General features: G+C 33.4%; 1 protein-coding gene across 4 annotated transcripts; it reads left to right on the top strand.

The window, feature by feature from the left end:
- The first annotated feature begins 1,115 nt into the window (after positions 1-1,115).
- LOC8276489 (probable LRR receptor-like serine/threonine-protein kinase At5g63710) lies at positions 1,116-20,790 on the top strand. Of its 4 annotated transcripts, XM_048376689.1 has the most exons (14): positions 1,116-1,269; positions 1,364-1,468; positions 1,539-1,704; positions 1,800-2,252; positions 4,010-4,186; positions 5,654-5,786; positions 6,616-6,687; positions 7,218-7,361; positions 8,026-8,091; positions 12,350-12,420; positions 12,529-12,666; positions 18,957-19,298; positions 19,675-20,069; positions 20,179-20,790. In XM_048376689.1, exons 4-14 carry the CDS (start codon positions 2,234-2,236, stop codon positions 20,488-20,490), a joined length of 1,869 nt encoding a protein of 622 aa, XP_048232646.1. In that variant the 5' UTR covers positions 1,116-1,269; positions 1,364-1,468; positions 1,539-1,704; positions 1,800-2,233; the 3' UTR covers positions 20,491-20,790. The 4 variants fall into 4 exon arrangements, with proteins under 4 accessions (XP_048232646.1, XP_025014271.1, XP_015578661.1 ...); XM_025158503.2 differs by having other exon boundaries at positions 1,124-1,290; positions 1,539-2,252; XM_015723175.3 differs by lacking the exons at positions 1,116-1,269; positions 1,364-1,468; positions 1,539-1,704; positions 1,800-2,252 and having other exon boundaries at positions 4,050-4,186; positions 5,654-5,727.
- The last annotated feature ends 1,702 nt before the right edge of the window (positions 20,791-22,492 follow it).

Here is a 22,492-nt window from a genome sequence, read left to right as displayed (position 1 = left end):
TGCCTTAGATTGTAGCTGCATAAAAAGCATATCAGTTTCTCAATCTTATATTCTTGAGCTATAAGAAATTCTTCAACTCCATCAATAGTAAAACTTTCAGATCTAGTAATTAAAGAAATGGAAAAAGCATCATACTCCGAGGAAGTCCATCAAGAATTGCATCTAATCGAGGCTAAAGAATCAATTGTAACTTTAATATTAGAAAGATACTCATCTCTTCATATTTTGTAACTCCATCTTGAACTAACTAGTTTTAGCCCTAGTTTGAGATGCAAAGTACTGCAATAACCTATTCCAAACCCGTGCAGACGTTTCACAACCAACCATACGTGGTAGAACTGATTCAGAGATCGATGAAAAAAGCCATGACATTAGTAATTGATCATGCTGTTCCCATTCTCCAGGTGAAGTTGTTGTATGATCTATGATACCTTCTTCAGTTAAAAAACATATGCCTCTGTAGATGTTTGAAAAACAAAATTCTGTAATCCATAACCTTCAATGGCAGACACTACTTATTGCTTCTAGATAAGAAAATTCTTACTATCAAGTTTCACTGATAAGAAATGAGTGAAATTGATTGGAACAAAATGGTTACAAGATTGATTTTCTACTTTAGTTGAAACTATGAAATCTTTTTCTATATTCTCCATTGAAATAGAAATGTATGCTCTAATACCATAATGGAAAAAAATAGTAGCATAGAAAAAAGAAAGGTTTTGTGAATGTAACTGTATTGACTTGATTAACAATCAACAAAATAATTCACACATTAAATACATGAGCTGATAGTACAACCTATACAAAGAGTACAAGTGTCATATACAAAATGAGAAAATAACAAACTCTTAATTACTCCTAACAAAAAGTATAAAATCTTTGATTGCATATTTGGATTATTTCTCACTTACACGAGCATGAGAAACAAAAGTTGGGGTAGCCATGCTTTCGCGGTTCTATGGCAATTAAAATCGGCTAGTTGGATCATAGTTTTAATTTGACCGGTAAAATATATTTAACAAAAATTTAAAAATTAAAAATTAAAAATTAAATATTAAATATGTAATTATTAATTTTAATTTTTTTTTAATTTATTGGTTCAGAACTGGATTCGCAATCCTAATTCTATCCAAAGGGAATTACGGTTTTGATCCGGTTTCAGTCCAATTTTAAATTTAACCAACTCCAGACTAATTTTGATATAGACCGATTTTAGTTCGATTCCGGTTCAAAATCCACCCATTGCCACCGCTAAACGAAAGGATTTGGGTAATTTTTTCGAAAAAAATGGTAATAATGTTCATTCTTTGCCATTTGGATTTTGGCCACATAATCCGCTGAATAATTAAAATTAATTGTGCAGTTTTATTGCAATTAATTTGGGCTTTCATTTTGTGGCATTCACGATTCAACGGCCGTTAGCGCGTCCGCACAATTTGTATCGTCGCCTTAAGAACGTCTTTTTTAGGTAAAAGTTTCCTTTTCCGTAGTTCTTTTTTCTTTTTCTTTCTTTAACAAAAGGCTCTTGCATCCTGTAGTTTGGAAACAAAATTGGCTTTTCTTGATAACATGACAAAGAAGAGAAAGAAGCAATTGCAGAGTAAAAGAGGAATGGAGATGTAAAATGTTGAGGCGGCTGATGAGATGAACGGTCGTAAACTGCCCCCACATGTCCGTGGAATCCAAACAGAATCAACATCAAGTGTAACCCACTAGCGCAGCAATATGCTCAGCTCGATAAATGCTGCATGTCACCATGTTACAAGTGTAAATTACAAGTGTCTTTTATTCTTTTGTAGAACGGGTGGTGGCATCAAAAAGAGAATACAAATATACAATCAAATCAAAACCCAAAAGAGAGATAGAGATAGAGAGAGAGATGGACTTTTGCTTCAACTGTCACCTATCTCATGACAATGGCATCTGCTGCTCCTTCTTTGATAAAATATCGTTATTATTTTAATTGAATGACCCAATAAAGAAGAAGATTAGACTCATTAATTAGTGGGATTCTTATTCTTATCCCAATACACTTACACTTACACTTCCACAGTCTCTCATATTCTCCTCTATTGGCCTTTGAAGAATTTCTTTTGCTTTACTTTCGATTCCTTTTTTAATTGCTTTGTGGGTCCCTTGCACTAATGTTTATTAATCTATTTGATATGCTTATCATTATCACAATTTTCAACTCCCTCTTCTTTCCAAATGGTGGGTTGCATTTGCATTGGCAATGGCTGGAACTGAAGCAGGTAGTCTTGATCCCTTTCTCTTTCTTTGTTTTCTTGTTCTTTTTCCTTTAACTTGCGTATATATTTATTTTTTGGCCCTTTTTTCACGTTCTATTTGAATTAGCAGCTTAATTTGAGTTGGAATACTAATCTATGCTATCTTGTGCTTCTAATTTTAGTATTGTATATATATGTTTGTGTTTGGGACTTTGAGAGAATATACAAAATGAAAGTTGCATATTGCTATGCTTCGTGGTCTGTAGCTAATCATCTAGAGGAAAGGAGAGAATTCAAATTATTGGATTACGTAGACAGAAATAATGATCCCAGTGAGTCTTGCTATTCTGCATAACTGAAAATAATGAAAGAAAAAGGCAAAACCGTTATCTTAATTCTTTTTAAACAGGAGAATAAATTGATACTTGCTGGTAATTACAGTTGGGTGATCAATTGGTACATATAGAGAATATTGTATGTGAACCCGTTAGCCTCACCTTACCAGCCTAAGACACATAGATATATATGTGTGTCTGTATGTATATGTATACTTAAAATTCCTCCATTAAGAAGATTAAAAAGTCTTCGGAAAGGTTATGAATGGACTTATGTTGAAGCATCATTATAGTCCTTTTCTGTACATGGTAGTGTTTTTTGGTGGTGACATTTTACTTTTTTCTTTTCTGAATTTCTTGGTAGAATTGTTTCATAGGTGTTGTTACTGAAGGCTCAGAGCACAATCTAGTTAGAAGAGAACATTTACACATTAAAACATGAATGGATGTTTTGAAAGTACTTTTTTTTTTCCTTTCTCTCTTCTTTTGCGAAGAAGTTGAAATATGTGGCCTAAGTTTGAAGAACAAAAGATTGTCTTAGCCTGCTAGGTAAAATGGTTAGAGCAATCATGCATTTAAACTGAAGATTAGTATTAACTAGTAAAGCATTGGCATTGAATCATCTTTACCGGCATTGAGGAGCGTGTGTCTAGTATCTTTAAGGACTTTTGCTGGTAGAAAACGAAGTGGGTTTTGGTGCCACAAAGGACAGCCAAGTTTCTCAGGAATTTGTGATGGTCTTTGGATTGAGAAAGTAGATGTATTTTTAAGAATGATAGTCTATCCTTAGGTTTTCTATTTAAGCATGGTTTTGCAGTTGTTTGTTGAGTTAGGATTCTTGACCCTGTGATGTACTTTCCTTTCTTTCTTTCTCAATAAAATTTCTTTTATCAGATAAAAAATTAGAGACCAAATTTCTCAATGAATTTGTCTCGGATGGAAACACTTGGGGTCATGTCACTTTCCTCTAGCATCAGTGCTTTTATATAAATTCTGTATGCTGGAGATGTAGCCTAGTCGGCAGAAGTACCATGTTGAAAGTAATCTATTTACTGTCTGATTTGGTCTGCGGTGCTAACAAGCCTGTTTATTCTTTGAAACCAAGCATCCCATTGACGTTGTCTCTTTTCCTTGTTCTAGATTTTAGAGTGGAACTCAACATGCTTATTTACTATTGTGGTGTGGTAGTCTATTTTCTTGTTTTTGGATGGTTCATATTTTTACATGGCAAGTGTGGCCTTTCTGGCTCTTAAATCCTTAATAAAAGATGACTGTATACATTTTCTGTGGATGACTGTATTTTGTTGCAACTATGTCATAACTTTTGGTTGTTTTGACTCTTTTAGTTTTCATTTTTGACCAGCATGTGCAGTTAAGCTAGAAACAACTGAATCTTTTTTAATGCTTTTTGCACCTTTGTTTAAACACAAGATTCCTTTTCCTCAGAGAATCCAATTGGCGGTGAGAAGTTTGTTGGTGAGCATGAACATTTCTTGGAAATGGAAGAGAGTTTTATGTTTGGAGCTGCTTCCATTTGGCATCCTCTCAAACTAGTCATCAGCTGTCTCATACTCCTCAACTTTCTATGTGTTGGTTATCCCTCCAAAGATCCTGACCTAGAAGGTTTGCTGTTACCAATTGCTCTGATTAGTCAAAATTTGAATCATCTGTATGATCTTAGTTTTCTATGCTTGTGATTTGGATGGTACAGCAATTTAAGATTCATATAATATAGTTATTCAGGGCATATTTTATGTTTCTAAATATTTTAATTTCTTTAGTGCCTCAATTGTCTTATTTAAAATTTAGAAAGTTGCAAAATTTGTGGTCGCTAATAATTTTAAATTTGTGCTGAAAGGAACAATAGGACAAATGATAGTTTCACAACCTATTAAATCAAAGGTGATTAATATGAATAAATATGAACTAATTCCAACCATAAGGAAATCAGTAATAGTTCAGTTCCTTGAACAAAAGGTATTACTCTTGTTTTGCTTTCTAATAACAGGTACTCTTTCGAAACAGACTTATTTTTAGTTCATTATCAAGATTTTAAAAGGTAAGAAAATTACGAAAATGCTAAGAAATAAAGTTTTCCATTATTTCTTGGAGCATTAAGTTATGTCCGAGTTAAGAAATTCTTAGTATTATAAAAAAAAGCAAGTCCCAGTGTTTGTCATGAATGAATTTTGAATTAGCCTTTTAAAATGTCCAAGTATATACCATATTGTTGTACTGGGAAAAATTGTTTATCTCAAAAGTTATTCCAATAGAAACTCTTACTTAATGAGTTAATTTCTTGTATAAATATTTTCACTGAATTACCAAAAAAAAAAAACCATTTCATATGCTTTAGTCATAAGGACTTGCAAACTTGTCCAGACAAGCGAAGATAATTGTGTGATAAACTCTATGATTCTATCCTATTCTTGATGTATATGCCCCATCTGTACAAGAGAGGCACAAGATGGTTTTTAAAATACAATTGGGCATTACTAACTAGCAGTCTAGCACAATGGTATTCATGCACCTTTCCTCTCTTGGTATGCTGGTGGGATCTATACACTAAGAGTAGGATACAATTCTCCGAAACAACCTCTGTGATAATATGTCACCTGAATGGCAAACCAAGCATTTTTAAGTTGCTTTTCAATATCTGCTTGGCTGATTCATAATCTTGGAAACAAAGGATATGAACACACAGCCTTAGTGCAGTGATATAGATGGTTCTTATTATGTTTTCTTATGGCCATCACATGGCAACAACTCAACTATGTTTGTACTCTTACTAAAGATATTTATTCATTTTTATATATATTTTCTGACATCTTTTAGGTTCTTATATTTATATATTTTTTGTGCCATTATCATGATTAGTATTTAAATTTTTTCCTGGATATCTCACTCCACATTTATCGTTAAGGGCTAGGAAAGAAAAATGTAGAGAACTATCAATCGAATGCCATTTCCTATGTTGGCAAGGTGGTTGAAATAAGACCTATAATATGATTTCTTTTCCATTTATTTTGATTATGGCTGGCCAGTTTGGACGACATTTATACTCAACTTGTAACATTTACTAATGTGTAGGTGAAGCTTTGATTCAACTTCTGAGTGCGCTCAATGATTCCAATCACCGAGTGGAAGATTGGAATTATTATCTGGTTAGCCCTTGCTTTAGTTGGTCTCATATCACTTGTAGAAATGGAAATGTCATATCCCTGTAAGTGCTTCAATGATTTTTCTGTTATTTTATAGGGATTGCAATGAATGTATGGCATTCTGGATTTCTTTTAGAAGATTTTAGTTAGAGTGTGTTTGGTAATGTTTCTGGTTTTTAATTTTCTATTTTGGAAAACTGAAAACTATTTATCACCTATTTTTTTTTATTACTTCTTGAAAACAGTTTTTTCTTCTTTGTGAAGATGAAAGGCCTCTGTATTTTTTTTTGTTCCTCTGAAAGTACAACAGTAATTTAAAATATTAATTACTTTTTATTCAAATTAAAAATAAAAAAATAAAAATCAACTTAATATTACGACAATATTATTTGAAATATAACTCAATCAATTCTCATTAAAATCTCAAATGAAAAAGTTACAAATTTGAGAGATCTGCAAGATTGAAGCTCTTTTAACTTTATGTATGGTACTTTTAAAGGAAAAAGTATTAACTTAGTATTACAAAGATAATAATAATTCTCAATAATTCAAAATAAAAACAAAAGGACACAAATTTTATACGGGATAAAAAATATGTCAATAAAGAAAAAAAGTGGAGTGAGAAAATGAAAAAATAAACAAAAGGAAAGAGTTTTATGAAACCACAATTTCATGTTTTCACAATTCTATTTTTTTGGTTTTTAAATGTCTTGTGCCAATTGTGCAAAAGAAAATTAGAACAGTTTAGGAAAACACGTTTCAGTTTTTTCTAAGGAAAAATAAACAAAAGAAAGAAACCACAACAATAACAAACACACCCTTAAACAACAGTTTTTCATTTTTTGTCTATCCTTTTACAGTACATTTGCTTTGTGAATGTACTACTTGCAGGAGCTTGGCTGCAAATGGGTTTTCAGGAACTCTTTCACCTGCAATCACCAAACTGAGGTTCTTGGTTAACTTGTAAGTTGGCATTTTTGACAGTACTTGTATGCATGTTGAATTAGATTTTTAGAACATGGATCATGAAAATGATTTAGAAATAGTGTAAAAGTAGCTTGTTATGGTTCCAGTTTGAATTGAGGAGATCATAAGAAGATTGAACTTGATAATGCAAGTGTTGGAAAAGAAGTGGTTGAAGAGCAAGCACGTAATATATGGTTTGGAAATGCTATTAGCCCTTTTGTCGATTCTGCAAACATTGGAAAATTAATCGATCACTTAGCACAATACAATCTAGAGGAGCAATTGCATGTTAGTGGATAAAAATTTAAGTGATGGTAAACTTGGACGAACATTCATGTTATGTCTCTGTTTGGTTATTAGTTCTTTAATCAATGTCATTTAATAGCTTTCTTTTCTATTTAACCTCTGGTCTTTGAATATGGTTCAAGGATGCTATTGATACCATTTCTTCTCATTTTTCTTTTTATGAGGCATACATAGTGCTGAACTGTGTTGACATTCTTAATAAATTATTTCACTTATTTCAGGGAACTGCAGAACAATAATTTATCAGGGCCATTGCCAGATTATCTTGGCAGCCTGACGCACCTAGAAAATCTGAATCTTGCTAGTAATAAATTCCATGGTTCTATACCAATCGCTTGGGGCAAGCTGTTTAACTTAAAGCATTTGTAAGTATGCAATCTATGATTCTTGAACAGTCCTATTTAATTTTTTCTTTTTAATTTTTTTTTTTTATATATTTAATGGATGAGGAACATAGACATATTTGATTAAAAGTTCTTTAGACCATAAGTTCTTGTCTTTGTTTCTTTTTCAAGTAGGTCAATCTTTTTTCATTCCTTCTGCTAAGGTACTTTTTATTATGAGGTCTCATATAGCTTTTCAGTTGGATTTCTCTTCTGTATCCCAGAATGTTGTGTGGGAGATTTGGTAGTATGGATAAACTTACTGCATGAACCTTCATATAGATAGCTTAGGCTGCTGCTTGAGCAGTTGTAGTTGGAGGTAACATCATAGTTGAAGTTTGGTTGCTGTAGAGAAGACTGTTGGTGTGTCCTATTCCTTTTACTTCGATTGATGTAAGAAAATGTTCTTAAATGTAGTTTTAGTTCATTGTCAAGTACAATCACATATCAATTCAGTTCAGTTAAAACTCAAATAGGATCTACTCAAGTGTTATGCTGTTAGAAAGGGAAAAAGAAAGATTTCATGGGAACATCTTTCTGAAGTATCTGATATTGGTAGCTTTATTTTATTATTTCTGTTTCTTCACCTTTGAGCCCATGCCCTAGTTGACTGTTCATATTACTTCTCATTCTCTTTATTTGACAGGGATATTTCATCAAACAATTTAACTGGGCGAGTACCGAAGCAATTCTTTTCAGTTCCAGAGTTCAAGTATGTTTCATAAATATTTTTGTCCTTTCGTTTCTTTCTTAGTTTCTTCATTTAGCTATGTCCTTTACTTTCTTGTAATGTCAGCTCTGGTATTTCTTTTTCTATATCAATTCTTTGATTGGTATATTGTTTTGTTATCAATATTCGCCAGTTATTGAAAACATGAAGTGGAAAGTAGCAGAGTCACCCTTAGAATATATGACTAGGGTTCCTTATATAAGAGGTCACAAAGCAATGGCAGCAGCAGAATTTTGCCAAAATTTTCCAAGAGAAATTTTGATTAAGCGAGAAAAACCTTGTAGAAAGGTTCAGGTTACATCTTTCATGCATACACAAAAATTTCTCCCTTCAGTTATATTTCCCACTCACCAAGAACAGGAGAGAAAATTCTAAAGTAGATCAGAGATTGATGCTATTAAAGTTGCTACTGCTAATATTAGGATTATAAATTAAAGGAAATAGAAGAAGCATTTGCACTAACAAATTATTGCATGAATAAATAATGAGTTCTGTGGTTGGATTCCTTTCTCTTAACATCATGTTTTTATTGTTCCACATATTAAAGAAATCATGCTCTAAGTCTTGTTCTAATAATGGTTTTCTGATAGGACAACATGAACAGTTTTTCTTAATCTCTCAAATAGAGTCCTCTTGGATTAGAATACTAAACGTTCACTTGATGTGTGCCTAATTTATTGTTTGAAACTTCTTTCCTTACTAATTATGAGGTTCACTATCCACTAAAGGCTTTGGTGCACAAGTATATCTCCCTTTTGGATGGTAATAGCCATTTAGGGTGTAGTCCCTGTTTGGTTACAAGTCCCATTACTGTCTTGTTAGTCTTAGTCTAGCAGCTTATCAGTAAGTTAGCCAATATCTTGATAGACCTTTATATATGGATAAATGCACTTTGAGCAAGACTATGTTACCTCTTGCAAGGGGTTTGGTTGATATGGACTTGAATGGGGAATTTCCCACTGAGAATCATGCTTGAGGATGACGATGGAGTATAACTGATGCAGTCTATCGAGTAAGAATGGGTTCTGCTGCTCTGTGATATTTGTAAGACACTAGGTCATGACAAGAGGAACTACTTACATGGTAAAGCAAATAAGAACTAAAACAGAACAACAAATCTAGAAACCTAAATAGTTGTAGCTAAACAACCTAATGGTCCTTCAAAGCCTTTGTGCAAGGAGGTTGCCCCTCAGGGTGTAATTGGCCTGAATACTAAGTGCAGCGAAAGTCCTAAGATACCTCTTGCTAATAGGGATAGTAATTGGCCTGAATCGATATTCATGTGATTGAGGTCAATGGATATGGTGGCAAGGAAGAAACTGTTATGCTGTAGAAAGTAAAAAGAAAAAGAAAAAGCAAAGAAAACTTAACATATCCGAGAAAGCAGGTTCAAGGGGTGAAATTTATAGCTTGATGGAAAAGCATTGTGCAACTAGATCAACTTCTGCTATGAAGAATGCCCCTGGTGATAGGGGAGATGGGTTGAGCCCAGATACTTGTTGGGACCTCATGGTAGGGGTGAATGATTGGAACTTGGAATATTATATTCCGATAAGGAGTCAAAGGTGAAGAATCTGAATGCAAAAAGGGACACTTTATTTGCGAAGTAAAAGTTTTGGTAGATAGGGATCCCATCAAAACTTCTTTTGAGGAATGGGCTGGTTTGTCGGGAAATATGCGTACCCATATTTTTCCACCACAGCGTGCAATTCGTGTCATTGCCCATTGTCTGGCTTCTATTTGTCTAACCAAAGTCATGCTTTGATAAATGATCACTATGAGTCAAACTCGATATGAAAGGAATCTCAGGTCTTATCCTGTTCATGGAAGTTTAAGGCAAACAACCTACACTACACTACAGAGGCACGGGCCAAGAGATCATAAGAGTCAAATCCTCCACTTTTTTTCAATTGCTGGTTTTTGGAGTTCTAGACACTAGAGTTAGAGAGAGAAATTTTGAGAAAATCCGGAAAAAAATAATTTATATTGGTGGAAAGTTATTACCAGCTATCAGTGCTCTGATATTGGTAGAATTGTCTTTTGCATTCAGAAGATGTTAAAGATCACTCATTGGTCGTTGAGAGTCAGTTTATTCATGTGAAGGTTACTATTGACCGGATTCAAGCTCTTGTTAGTTTTGTATATGGTGCTGCTAACAGTGAAGAAAGGAAAGCATTCTGGAGTTACTTGTAGAACTGTCCCAATATATTTCTGAACTTTGGTTAGTGCAGCGAGATCTCAAGGCAATACTCAATGCTTCTGAAAAGATGGGTGGAAAGTGTTTGATAAAACCATGGTTGAGGATTTCAGCAGTGTACTAGCATGGCAGCGTTAATGGAACATAAAACCAGAGGCTGTTTCTTCACATAGTCAAACAATCAATTGGGCAATCAGCATATCTCGAGGACTGCCAGATCATCAGTTAACATCAACTGGCTGGGTAGATTTTGGAGCTTCGGAAGTTGAGATGCTCTTCAGGTATATTTGATCACTCTGCTTTAATTGTTCATGTGCTATATGGTGGATAGTCATTGCATGAAGCCTATTAGATTTTAAAATCTGTGGACTCAACATGCTGATTTCAAAGCGATTGTTAAGAGAGTGTGGAGAACTGATGTGAGAGGAACTAGCATGTTAGTTATTGAAAACAGAGCTGAAGAGTAACACAAAGGAGTTTACTGATGTGTCTATGAGAGTTCAGCAACCTAGAGCTTTGATCGATGGAGTCCATTGCAGCTTGATTCTTTGCAAGAGGAGCAGCTAAGAATCTTAGGAACTGGTTAAGGTTGGAGGAATCTTTCTACAAGCAAAAAGCTAGACTCAAGTGGGTGGCTTAAAAGATTCCAACTCAATATTCTTCCATAATCTGTTAAACAAAGAACAGCCTGCAATAAAAAATTTGTAGTCTTACTCCACAAGATGAGAGGGTTATGACAGATCAAAAGGAGATTGCCGCTGATAGGTTCTATGAAAATTTGTTTGGGATGGTTAGCCAGCATAGAGCTCATTGTTCTATTTTTTGTTGTATGCTAGTCTATTTTTATTAGTAGTATTTGGTAGTTCTATAAGTAATAAATTCCCTTTTGGTTGATTTACCAAATCCATGCGGTTTTCACTCTCCCTTCTTCCAATTTTCCAGCTTCTTCAAATTGGTTCAGTATGTGTACTTATTCCGACTCATTTCTTCTACTTTCAAGGATTGTTAATTTTTCTAAACATTTATGTAACTAAGTGCATCGATGCAGGGCTACACACTAGGGTTGTAAAAGAACCAAGCCTCTTGGGAGCTACTTGAAGCTTAGTTCAATATAAGTCCATCGAAACTTGTTTGTTTAATTAAAAGAGCTGAGCTCAAAGTCATTAATATTATTGAGTCAAGCTTGAGCATAAAACAGTTTGGTTTGTTAGGCTTTGCTAGCCTTTATCGGCTCAGAAGCTTGAGCTTTAGTTGGACTCGTTTTAAAGTTCATGAAATCGGCTCACAGACCTACTTGTTCTGGTTGCTTATGGGCTTAACAAGCAGGTTCATGAGCTTGAGCTCAAGTTCTGTTCATTTACAAAGTTCACGAATAGGCTCATGAGTTTATTTGTTTATAACAAGCTCAAGCTCGAGTTCATTTTGTTTTTAAACTTTGATATGGATGTACAATATGTTTACCAAAAGTCTACTAGCTGCAAACTTGAGTCATTTGCGATCCAAATTGACCATTGTGCTTCCTCGTGTTCAGTTTGCAGGGGGGTAATAACATATGCACAACTGAATGTGTTTGTCCTATATTATACTATTAATTTTTCTGGTAATGTTGGAACTCATAGTTCTATTGTTTTTAGGTTATCCCTCTAGTTTTCCTAGTACTGTTGTAACTCCTGATTCCATTTTGTTTAGGTTTTCTAGTCCTATTATACTTGTATAACTGTATATTTTTTAATATAAAGATTTGAGTGTTCCACAAGAATTGGGCAAGGAAATTCTCAATAAGTACTGAAGTTCAGGCTTTTGCACATGAATTTTGTCCCCCTCAACTTTGACTGTATCCTAGTAGTTTAGATGGCTTAAGCATGTTGCTTAATGTAAAACATCTGCTAATTGCATGCTTGCTCACTCACACAAGTGCTTGCATTTATGTGTGTAATAGGTTATTTGAGTACTATGTTTACCTTATATAAATCAATTATTGCATATATATCATATAACTAAAGCTTGTTGGCTTGCTTGTCAATTAATGTTTGACTCTTTCAGTTTTACAGAAACAAGTCTTACTTGTGGGTCCAGGTTGGAAGAACCTTGTGTCTCAAAGTCTCCTTCTCCAGGTTTACTTGTTAAATTGTTGAAATGTTTTTTTCTTTTCTTTTTTATTTTTTATTTATTTATCTCATTATGCATGCCTGAGATGGCACTTAAGCTGTTGTATTTTGCAGTTTCACCCAATAAGTCAAGGCTTAGTATCATTGTAATTGCTGCAAGCTGTGGTGCTTTCATACTTTTTCTCCTAGGCTTTGCGTATAGACACCATCGATTGCGCAGACTCAAAAATGATGTCTTTGTTGATGTTGCTGGTAATTTACTTTTCCTTCTTTAGTTGAAAATGCATTCACTGTAGTCATAAATGTTGATTTTTTTACTATTAAATTCTAGATCTAGGACGCTAACAAATAGTAGATTGGATCCTTCATTATCGCTTAGTTATCAATTTGTAGATTTAGATCCTCTAATGTCATACAAAATGTTATTACTTTTTGTAGGACGTTATAGCAATTAATGCTCACATGGTAAGGCACAAATTTTTGAAAACAAGTCTATCCGTAAGTTTTTCAAAGAATTAAGGAATATCAAGTATTACATTCTTAAAAATGTATAATTTATGTTTGGGATAAATAAAATGTTTTTAAGACATAATAAGAAACACAACAAAAGGGAGATAACTAATTAATGAAGCTAATTAGTTAGGAAGCATAATTGAGAACTCAGTCGAGATCTGGTTTGATGTACTTAAATGAATGCAATAAACTATGTAATAATAGGATGAAAAATAAAATGTAATACAATGGAATGACCCCTGCTTTACCATGTTTGATTGTACGAGCAAATGTAGTTTTAGGACACAGAGAGCCTTGAGTGAAATAGGGCTGTATTTTACTATACTGCAAAGAATTCTTATTTATAGTAAAGTTACATGTAATTATAGAAATATCCATACTAAATAGGCAATAATAGCTAATTACTAACTACAGAAATGTACATAATTAACTTCAGAAATCACGCCCTAAAATCATGGATGCACTTGTCAACACTCCCCTCAAAGCTAAACTAATTACAAAAATTTACATAATCAACTTCAAAAAACACGCCTTAAATTGTAGATACACGTGTCAACCCTCTCCCTCAAAATGGTGTATGTGTGCCTTCTATTCCCATTTTGCATGCAAAGGAATGAGCTGATTCGTAAACTTTGATCATTCAATTTTTCATTGACAAAGAATCAACAATCTCAATATGTTTGTTGTGATCATGTTAGACTGGGTTATGAGCAATGTTAATACCTGCCTTATTGCTACAATGCAACAAGGACTCCTCTCGGAGAAGATGAATATCTTGCATTAGCTTCTTAAGCCATAAAAGTTCACAAATTCCTTGGGCCATAGTTTGGTATTCTGTTTTACACTTGACCTAGCAACCACACCTTTTTCTTTTCCAAGTGACCAAATTCTCACCAACAAAGGCACAATACCCGGAAGTAGATTGTCTATACATTAGGGGATCAATCAGCATCAGTGTACTATTCCCAAATAACCATTGTTTTAGAAGAGTAATCCTTTTCTAGGACTAGATTTCAGATACCGTAGAATCTGAAAAACAACATCAATACGTATCTAAGCAAAATTTGACTTACTGTACTTACTGCATAGGTGATTTTAGGTTGTATATGAGAGAAATAAATCAATCTCCCAAAGATCTTTGGTACCAGTCAATATCAACCAATTTTCCACCATTTTTACTTAGTTTATGATTGGCCTTAATGGGAGCATTTGCAGGTCTGCAACCTAACATTCCTATCTTCGCCAGTAAGTCTAGAACATATTTTCTTTGCGAGATAAATATGCCCTTTTCTGATTGAGCAATTTTTATCCTAAGAAAATATCTTAGTTTGCCCAAATTTCGATTTTAAACTCATTAGCCAAATGTTTCTTTAGTCTAGTCATATCTTTTGTATCATCACTTGTCATTAGATATCATCAACATATACAACAAGAATAGTAATTTTACCATTGAGGTACTTGATGAATATAGTGTGATCTGCATTACTCTACTTGTTGCTAAAAGAGACCATTGCTTTGCTAAATTTGTCAAACCAAGCTCAAGGTGACTATTTCAAACCATAGAGTTTTTTGTTAGTGACAAACTTTCCCTTCAGTTGTTGGACAAGAAAAACCAGGTGGAATTTCCTTATAAACTTCCTGTTCTAACTCATCACATAGGTAACATGAAACTACCGAAGGTCGCATCCAAGTGGCACAATATAAAAGAACTCTTATGGAATTCATCTTGGCAATAGGTGCAAATGTTTCTTGATAATCAATCCCACAGGTTTGGGTATAGCCCTTTGCCACCAACCGAGCCTTTAATCTTTCAATAAAATCATCCACCTTATGCTTCACTTTGTATACCAATTTACATCCTATTGGCTTTTTGCCCAAAGGAAGATCAACAAACTTCAAAGTTTGTTCTTTACCAAAACTCTCACCTCCTCCATCATTGTATCTTTCCATCTAGGATCATTAATAGTTTCCTTCCACCCTTGTGGTGTAGAGATAGAAAGCAAGGAAGACAAGAAAGCTCTATAGGAAGGAGACAATGAGTCATAAGAAACAAAGTTAGATCCATCTACGATCATTAATAGCTTCCTTCCACCCTTGTAGTATAGAGATAGAAAGCAAGGAAGACAAGAAAACTCTATAGGAAGGAGACAATGAGTCATAAGAAACAAAGTTAGAGATGGGATGTTGAGTACATGATCTAATTTCCTAAAAGCTACTAGAAGATTAGGATCATTATTATAAGAATTACGGGGAGGCATTTCAATATATAAATAAGGAGTAGAAAGAAGTGGATTACCTGGTTCCACAAGAGTTGGAGTCCGAGTTTGATGTTTGGATGTAGAGTGTTATTCATGGTAGCATACTTTTCTTTCTTTCCCGTACGAGCATGGTAACTTTTTTTCCACAATATATCAAGCCTGTGTAGCCTCCTTGTTGCCTCATTAGTTTGTATTCCTTGATTAGGTTGAACTTAATCTCCATCTAGAACTTTATCATAAATTTTATGCTCCCCTTGACCACTATATGCAGGCAACTCAAGACTGGGTTGAACAGGAGTTACCTCTTCCACATGATCACTCTCCCCCTGACGAGGTGAAGAGAGTGAAGGGAAATAGGCTTTTGCCTCTTGAAAAGTAACATCCATACTCATATAAGGAGGATGATAGTATTTATATCCCTTTTTAGTAGTAGAATTCCCCAACAAAAATACGTTTCAAGGCTCTAGGATCAAGTTTGCCCCAATGTGTTTATGCACAAAACAAACACACCCAAAATTTTTTGGAGGGAGGGATAATGTAAGATTTACTACTTTGAATAAATTCTATTGGACATGTGAAATCCACGGTCCTTGAAGGCATACAACTGATAAGATAGCCTTTCATTTATATTCGATTGCCTAGCAGGGATCCTCTTACATGGTGAAAAACCAAATTCCAATTGAAATGAAATCTATAGGATAAATTAATGCAATTTAGGCGTAATCGACCTCTTTTACATATATCTCTCTTTATCTTGGACCCTATTCTATTCACCTGTTTGGGCTTCTATTAAATCAAAAATAGGTTTGATTGTGTAACAAAAATATCATTTGATTTATCAATCCTGAAAAAGAAGAAATAAGCAAAGTTCCCTCATTGAGTGATAAATGGGAAATTCATGGAAAGTTACAATTCCCACCGCTAAATAGTGCACCGACATGTCTTCATCGACGTCGTTTTTTGACTGAAAGATTCTGCATAACCCCAATAAACCTTAGGTGCATTCAAGTTTCCAATTCAATCTTCATTTTGGCCTTTTCTCTATTATGGGCCCTCAATGTAGGATCCAGTCACGGGTCAAGACACCAGGAGGAATTCTCTCTTTCCATTAGCCACCTTTCTTCAACTTATGCTAGTAGCCAAGAGACAGCATCGGTAATGGACTTAGGGCCTGCCCATCCAACCATTACTCGAATACTTCCTGATGGTGTACCCAGTTGTTTCCTTTCTAGAGCTTGTATGTTCATTGCAATTCCCAAGCTTCTGGGTTGTTGCAGCTCCACATCAATCTGAAGGCTTTCCAGAATCCTGCCGTGAATAAATTCACTTGTTGGCGGGGCTTTAGGTCTATAGTTCTTGCTAACAGGGACTGGAATTGGCCGCTGCTAATCCTCTACTTTTCCTGTCTGCTTCAAGTTCACCAACTCTCCTAAAGGATTGTTGCTCATGGGTAGCCCAAACATCACATTGCAATGCTCCTTAATCCTTCCCAAGTCAACTCTAGCTCTTCTTGCTCCAATTGATAGAACCACAACTGTGCTTCTCCCACAAGTGAAAAGCTGCCAATCCAACTTTCTCTTCTTCCTGAATTTTCTGATTTCTAAAGAACCGTTTACACCTTCTCAGCCATCCAAGTGGGTCCTCCGTTCCATCGAGGATGGGAATTCTAGTTTGGAGTACTGAGGCAGTGGCTGATCACCCATCCGCCTGTCTGTCCTCTCCTCTGAACAGTCACAGCTCCCTTGGTTGCCATTGCTTGCACCACTAGTACCATTCCCTCCTGACTCCTTCCCTGATCTGCGGATATGGCGAATGAGTTCCTCCATTTGCTCTTTTAGCGCTTCTTGTCTTCCTGCCATCGTCTGCATCAAGGCATCAAGCTTGCTTGCTAAACTCGCCAAGTCAGGCTCTGATACCAAGTTGTTATGGGCCCTAGCATAGGATCTAGTCGCGGGTCGAGACACGGGGAGGAATCCTCTCTTTCCCTTGGCCGTGTTCCCACCTTTCTTTGAACAACTTATTCTAGCAGCCAAGAAACCTGTCCTTGACAAAGTCTAAGCCATGTCTGCAATTTTGATAAAGTTTTGCTTGCTCTTTATTAATAATAATTTCTCTGTAAATAGACTTAAAAGATTAACATCCTTAATTAGGACTGCTAATTAGGTATAATGTCTATAACAGAATTATAATGAAAGTAGAAAACCTAAACTGAATGATACTAGGAAACCTAACTGAATGCAACTAGGAGCCTAAACTACTGAAATAAAATTATTAAAATAATCCTAACAGAATTAAAAATTAGAGTCCTCTTGTATTCTTCTGTGAGTAGACCTTGCCCACAAAGGCATCCTCAACATTCTCATCAAAATTTATTTGGTTTAATTACATTTCATTCATAGATCATGAATTTGGAATGTTTACCATTATCCTTCAACTTGTTCTTTAAAATTTCCTAAAGTTCGACTTTTGTAACTTAAAAGTCCTTGTCACTTAATTTCTGTCAAAATCTCATTAAAAGTTTGATATGACAATATTGCGTTCATGCTAAAATTTTCAATAAATTTTGACAAATTAGACAAAAAGCACTTTTAAGGCACAAAAGTTAAAATTTTAAAGATTTTTTAAGTGATGAATTGAGGTTTACATAGTCTTTGGTTGAAATCTATAAAATTTATGGAATTCATTTGTGAATCTATTATATGTTTTAAATGGAGTGAAAGTTAATTTATATAGAATTTCCAATTCCACATTAGTGTGTCAATATATTCCATAACACCAAAATATTTCTTTCAACTTTATCATTTCTATTTTATTTACTTTCTCATGGTTTCTTTTTCAAACAAATGAATTCTTTTATGGATTTCAACCAAATATAGCATTAAAGACATTGATGGGATATACATCTATGTTTAGGGATAGCGTGTAAATTTTACCAATTTCCTTTAATTTAGTATTAATTTTGGGCACTTCCAAAAGCTATCCCTGGATTTGTTGGTTTTGTACTTCGACTTTACTAACCATTTCTTGGGAATCTATTTTTCATAACAAAACATTAGAATAGCTGTTTTTTCTTTTTCTTTTAGTTTAAGTAAAAGTTAGGATCAGACCTAAATTAACATTGTTTTCACATCTTTTCTTAATCAATCACTTATTAGCATAAGAGTTTGACTTTTAATTTTAAAGTATAGGATGACTGGTTCTTTAATAATGTTGTGCTATTCCTTTTTCTCATAATTTAATTTAAATATATTTTGATTTATAGAAATAAAAGTTTCTTTTGCCACACCCCCACCCACCCCCCCAAACAAAAAAAGTATATATATATACATATATTCTTATTCTAGATTTAACAGGATAATCCATATCTCTGTAACCATATTTAAATTTGGAGCAAGTATTAGTCATATTGGGAGTGTGCTTTGCTTCTCCTGCTTTATTAGCCACAGCCTTTCCGCCTACCAATTGCTTATTTTTTGTTAAACATTTCACTTTTCGTTCTATTTTTGGTGTATGTGTGTTTTCTTATGATTTTGATTGTAGGATATTTTAATTCATTTGGATTCTATTTCTTAACTCATAATATTTAAATTTTGAATTTGACAATTGTTCATCATCTTGTTATAGCAACAATTAGCATTTTGTTGACATACAACTAGAATAAATTTGATGTCTTAATATCTGGGCGCTGCATCATGATCAGGAGGTTGATTTGTTTGCTAGACTCTTTTATAGCTCTAACATCTTACTTTAATATTATATATCTAATTTCAGGGGAGGACGACCGCAAAATTTCCCTTGGGCAGATTAAAAGATTTTCTTGGCGTGAAATCCAACTTGCAACTGACAATTTCAGTGACAGCAACATAATTGGACAGGGAGGCTTTGGAAAAGTTTACAAAGGTGTCCTTTCAGACAACACAAAGGTTGCTGTAAAACGTCTTTCAGATTGTTACATTCCTGGAGGAGAGGCTGCATTCCATAGAGAAGTTCAAATTATTAGTGTTGCAGTTCACAGGAATCTTCTACGGTTGATTGGCTTTTGTACAACTTCCTCTGAGAGAATCCTTGTTTATCCATATATGCAAAATCTCAGTGTTGCATTTCACCTGAGAGGTAATTTATTCCTTGCACGAGCACCATGCTTCATTCCATCTTTGCATTTTTCCTGTGATCTTTAATTATAAAAATAAACTACTCGCATACTAGGTGTTTCTCTTCTGTTTTCTATTCTTGCACTGTTTCTCAATTTCACCTCATGCTTCAGATCTGGATTCTGATGACTTGAACTTTTTAAGGGGAAGTGTAGTTATTCTGATATCTTATTAAATTATACGTGGATATCTAATGCTAAGTCCAGCTAATTACTGTAGTCAAATACCTGTAGTCAATTACTCCAATAGCACTCTTCTTCTCCTGAATTACTAATACCATTCTGACGAGTGATGCTCATAGCTCCCTAGTTACATCTTCTTGTTTTCTTATTATATAGAATTAAAACCTGGAGAAACGGGCTTGGATTGGCAAACAAGGAGACGTGTGGCCTTTGGTGCAGCTCATGGCTTGGAGTATTTGCACGAGCATTGCAATCCTAAAATCATACATCGTGACTTAAAGGCTGCTAATATCCTATTAGATGACAATTTTGAAGCCGTTCTGGGAGATTTCGGGCTAGCAAGGCTGGTTGACACAAAGCTGACTCATGTTACCACTCAGATACGTGGTACCATGGGTCACATTGCCCCAGAATATTTGTCCACTGGAAAATCTTCGGAGAAGACGGATGTTTTTGGATATGGTGTAACACTTCTTGAATTGGTAAATGGCAAGCGTGCAATAGATCTTTCCCGGCTTGCAGAGGAAGAGGATGTTCTTCTGCTTGATCATGTAAGATTTCAACCACACTATAATCTTGTAGCCATTACAAGCATGTGTTGTCTAAGAAATTAAGCTTGATTTTGTTCTCTCTAAAATGATACAAATATGACATCCACAGGCTAAAAAGTTGCTGAGAGAAAATAGATTGGATGACATTGTGGATGGAAACTTGAAGACTTATGACCGTAAAGAAGTTGAGACATTGGTCAAGGTTGCATTGCTCTGCACCCAAAGCTCACCTGAATGCCGTCCTAGAATGAGTGAAGTGGTTAAGCTGCTACATGGAGTTGGCCTGACTGAAAGATGGATAGAGTGGGAGCGGCTGGAGGATGCAAGGAACCAAGACTTTTCACTTATGTCTTGCCAATATCTGTGGGCTGAAGATTCCACTGTTGACCAAGAAGCTATTCATTTATCCAAGGCAAGATAGAGTTGTTGCAATATGTTTTTCATTTTTTAAGCTACCATCATCAATCAACCTAACAAACAGACCACTAGCATCTATAGATTGCTGTAAATGAAATGGAGAAAATAATGTACCATTTTAAGTAGTATGCCTTGTTTACATGTAATATATTATGGCTTGATAAAGGAAAGAATTCTAGCAAGAGAATCCATTTGTTATGGATCATTAGAAATTTTAATAATGCTTTGTTATAAAAAGAGGAAATTACATATATGTATATAGTTTTTTAAATAGTATCATTTATTTATACAGTGCTTTTTTGTTTTTATGTTTATACTTTATTTCTATTTTTCTTGTTTACATTTCTTTTATCAGTGAAACAAATTCAACAGTTCCTTGGAATCCTAAATTATGTTCGAGAGGCCATTCCACACCTGTCTAGTTACCCAGTCTTTGTGAAGATCGTTTTGACAGTTCCATCTCTTTGATTGATAAAGAGTTTATTTTATTTCTGCAACTCTAATTTGCACTTTTCTTATCAAGGGAAGTGGATAATTTCTCTCCAGTCTCGACAATAGATAATTCCTACGAATCAATTCTCTCATCACCATTCTCTCTTTTTCTTTAAAGAATTTATGTTCCTATTATCTTTCTTGTTTTTCAGTTTCTTACATTAAGTACAGGAAAGTTGGCTAAATTTTATTTTTACGGTCAATTTTCTTACATATTTAAGAAAAAGGAATTTTACGATTTCTTTAATTTATTTATTATTTATATGGTTCTTTTGAAATTGCATTATGACATCTTTTGATATTTTATTGGTATTATTTTATTATATTTTTGTTATCGTTAAATGATCTTTTTAGTGTTATTTTAAGGACTAAATGCAAATTAAACTGACTTTTATATTTTTTAACAATTTTATCCAATAGTTTCAAAATTTTAAAATAAATATTTACTCTTTTAATTATTTTTAAAAATATTTTTCCATGACAATGTTTGAGATTTTAAAATAAAAAAAGATAATATAGGAAGTCAATTATGCTTACTAAAAGAATAATAATTATAAATAAGTAAAAATAATTTATTATAGATTTAATATTATGACCATTAGAAATCTTTACATATATATATTCTTTCACATATTTTATATTTAAATATAATAAATTTTTTACTGACTCGCTAATTTTTATATTAATAAGCATAATTGACTTGCAATATCATTTTTCTCATTGTAAAGTTTCAAAAATTATTATTGAAAATAAATTGAAAGCATGTGTCCAAAATTTAATTAGTAATTAGACCTTATTTTAATTATATCTTTGTATACTTTAAATTGCATTTGGTTTGATATAGTATATCATCAAAATATACTAACTGTTATAAAAAAACATGTAAAATCATTCAATTCATAAATACCAAACATAAAGATGTAAAATAGAAACGAAAAGTTTATTTCATTTGGCTGATTGCATAGTAATAAAAGTTAAAATAATATTTTTTTTTCTTATAGATATACTTTTGATATTTTTTAGACGAAATTCTAAAAAGAAAATTCATAAAAATAAAAGTTAAAATAATAAATTTTAGGTAATTTTTAGTATCTTTTATATGAGGATATTATAAAAAAGTAAAATAAAAAGATATAAAATAAAAATAAAATTTACAATAATACAAATTAAAAATAATATCCTTTCGATATCTCTTAAGTATACTTTTAGTATCTTCTTTGGAATGAAATTTTAAAGAGAAAATTCATAATAATATAAATTAAAATAAATAAATCAGTATGTTTCAGATATATTTTTAGTATCTTATTTTTGACGAAATTTTGAAAAAAATAAAAAGATATAAAATATAATTTGACTTCAAAATAATACAAATTAAAAATAATATCTGCTCCGTATCTTTTACATATACTGTTAGTAACTTTTTTCTGATGAAATTTAAAAAAATCGTATAAATAAAAAAATTTGACAAAAAGAATTGTAAAATAAAATAAATTTGATTGTAAAAATAAATTTTT

This window comes from Ricinus communis, chromosome 7, assembly GCF_019578655.1.
Source record: "Ricinus communis isolate WT05 ecotype wild-type chromosome 7, ASM1957865v1, whole genome shotgun sequence".
Classification (NCBI taxonomy): domain Eukaryota; kingdom Viridiplantae; phylum Streptophyta; class Magnoliopsida; order Malpighiales; family Euphorbiaceae; genus Ricinus; species Ricinus communis.
The sequence above is the reverse complement of the archived record's forward strand: the minus strand, read 5'-3'. Positions and strand labels throughout refer to the sequence as shown.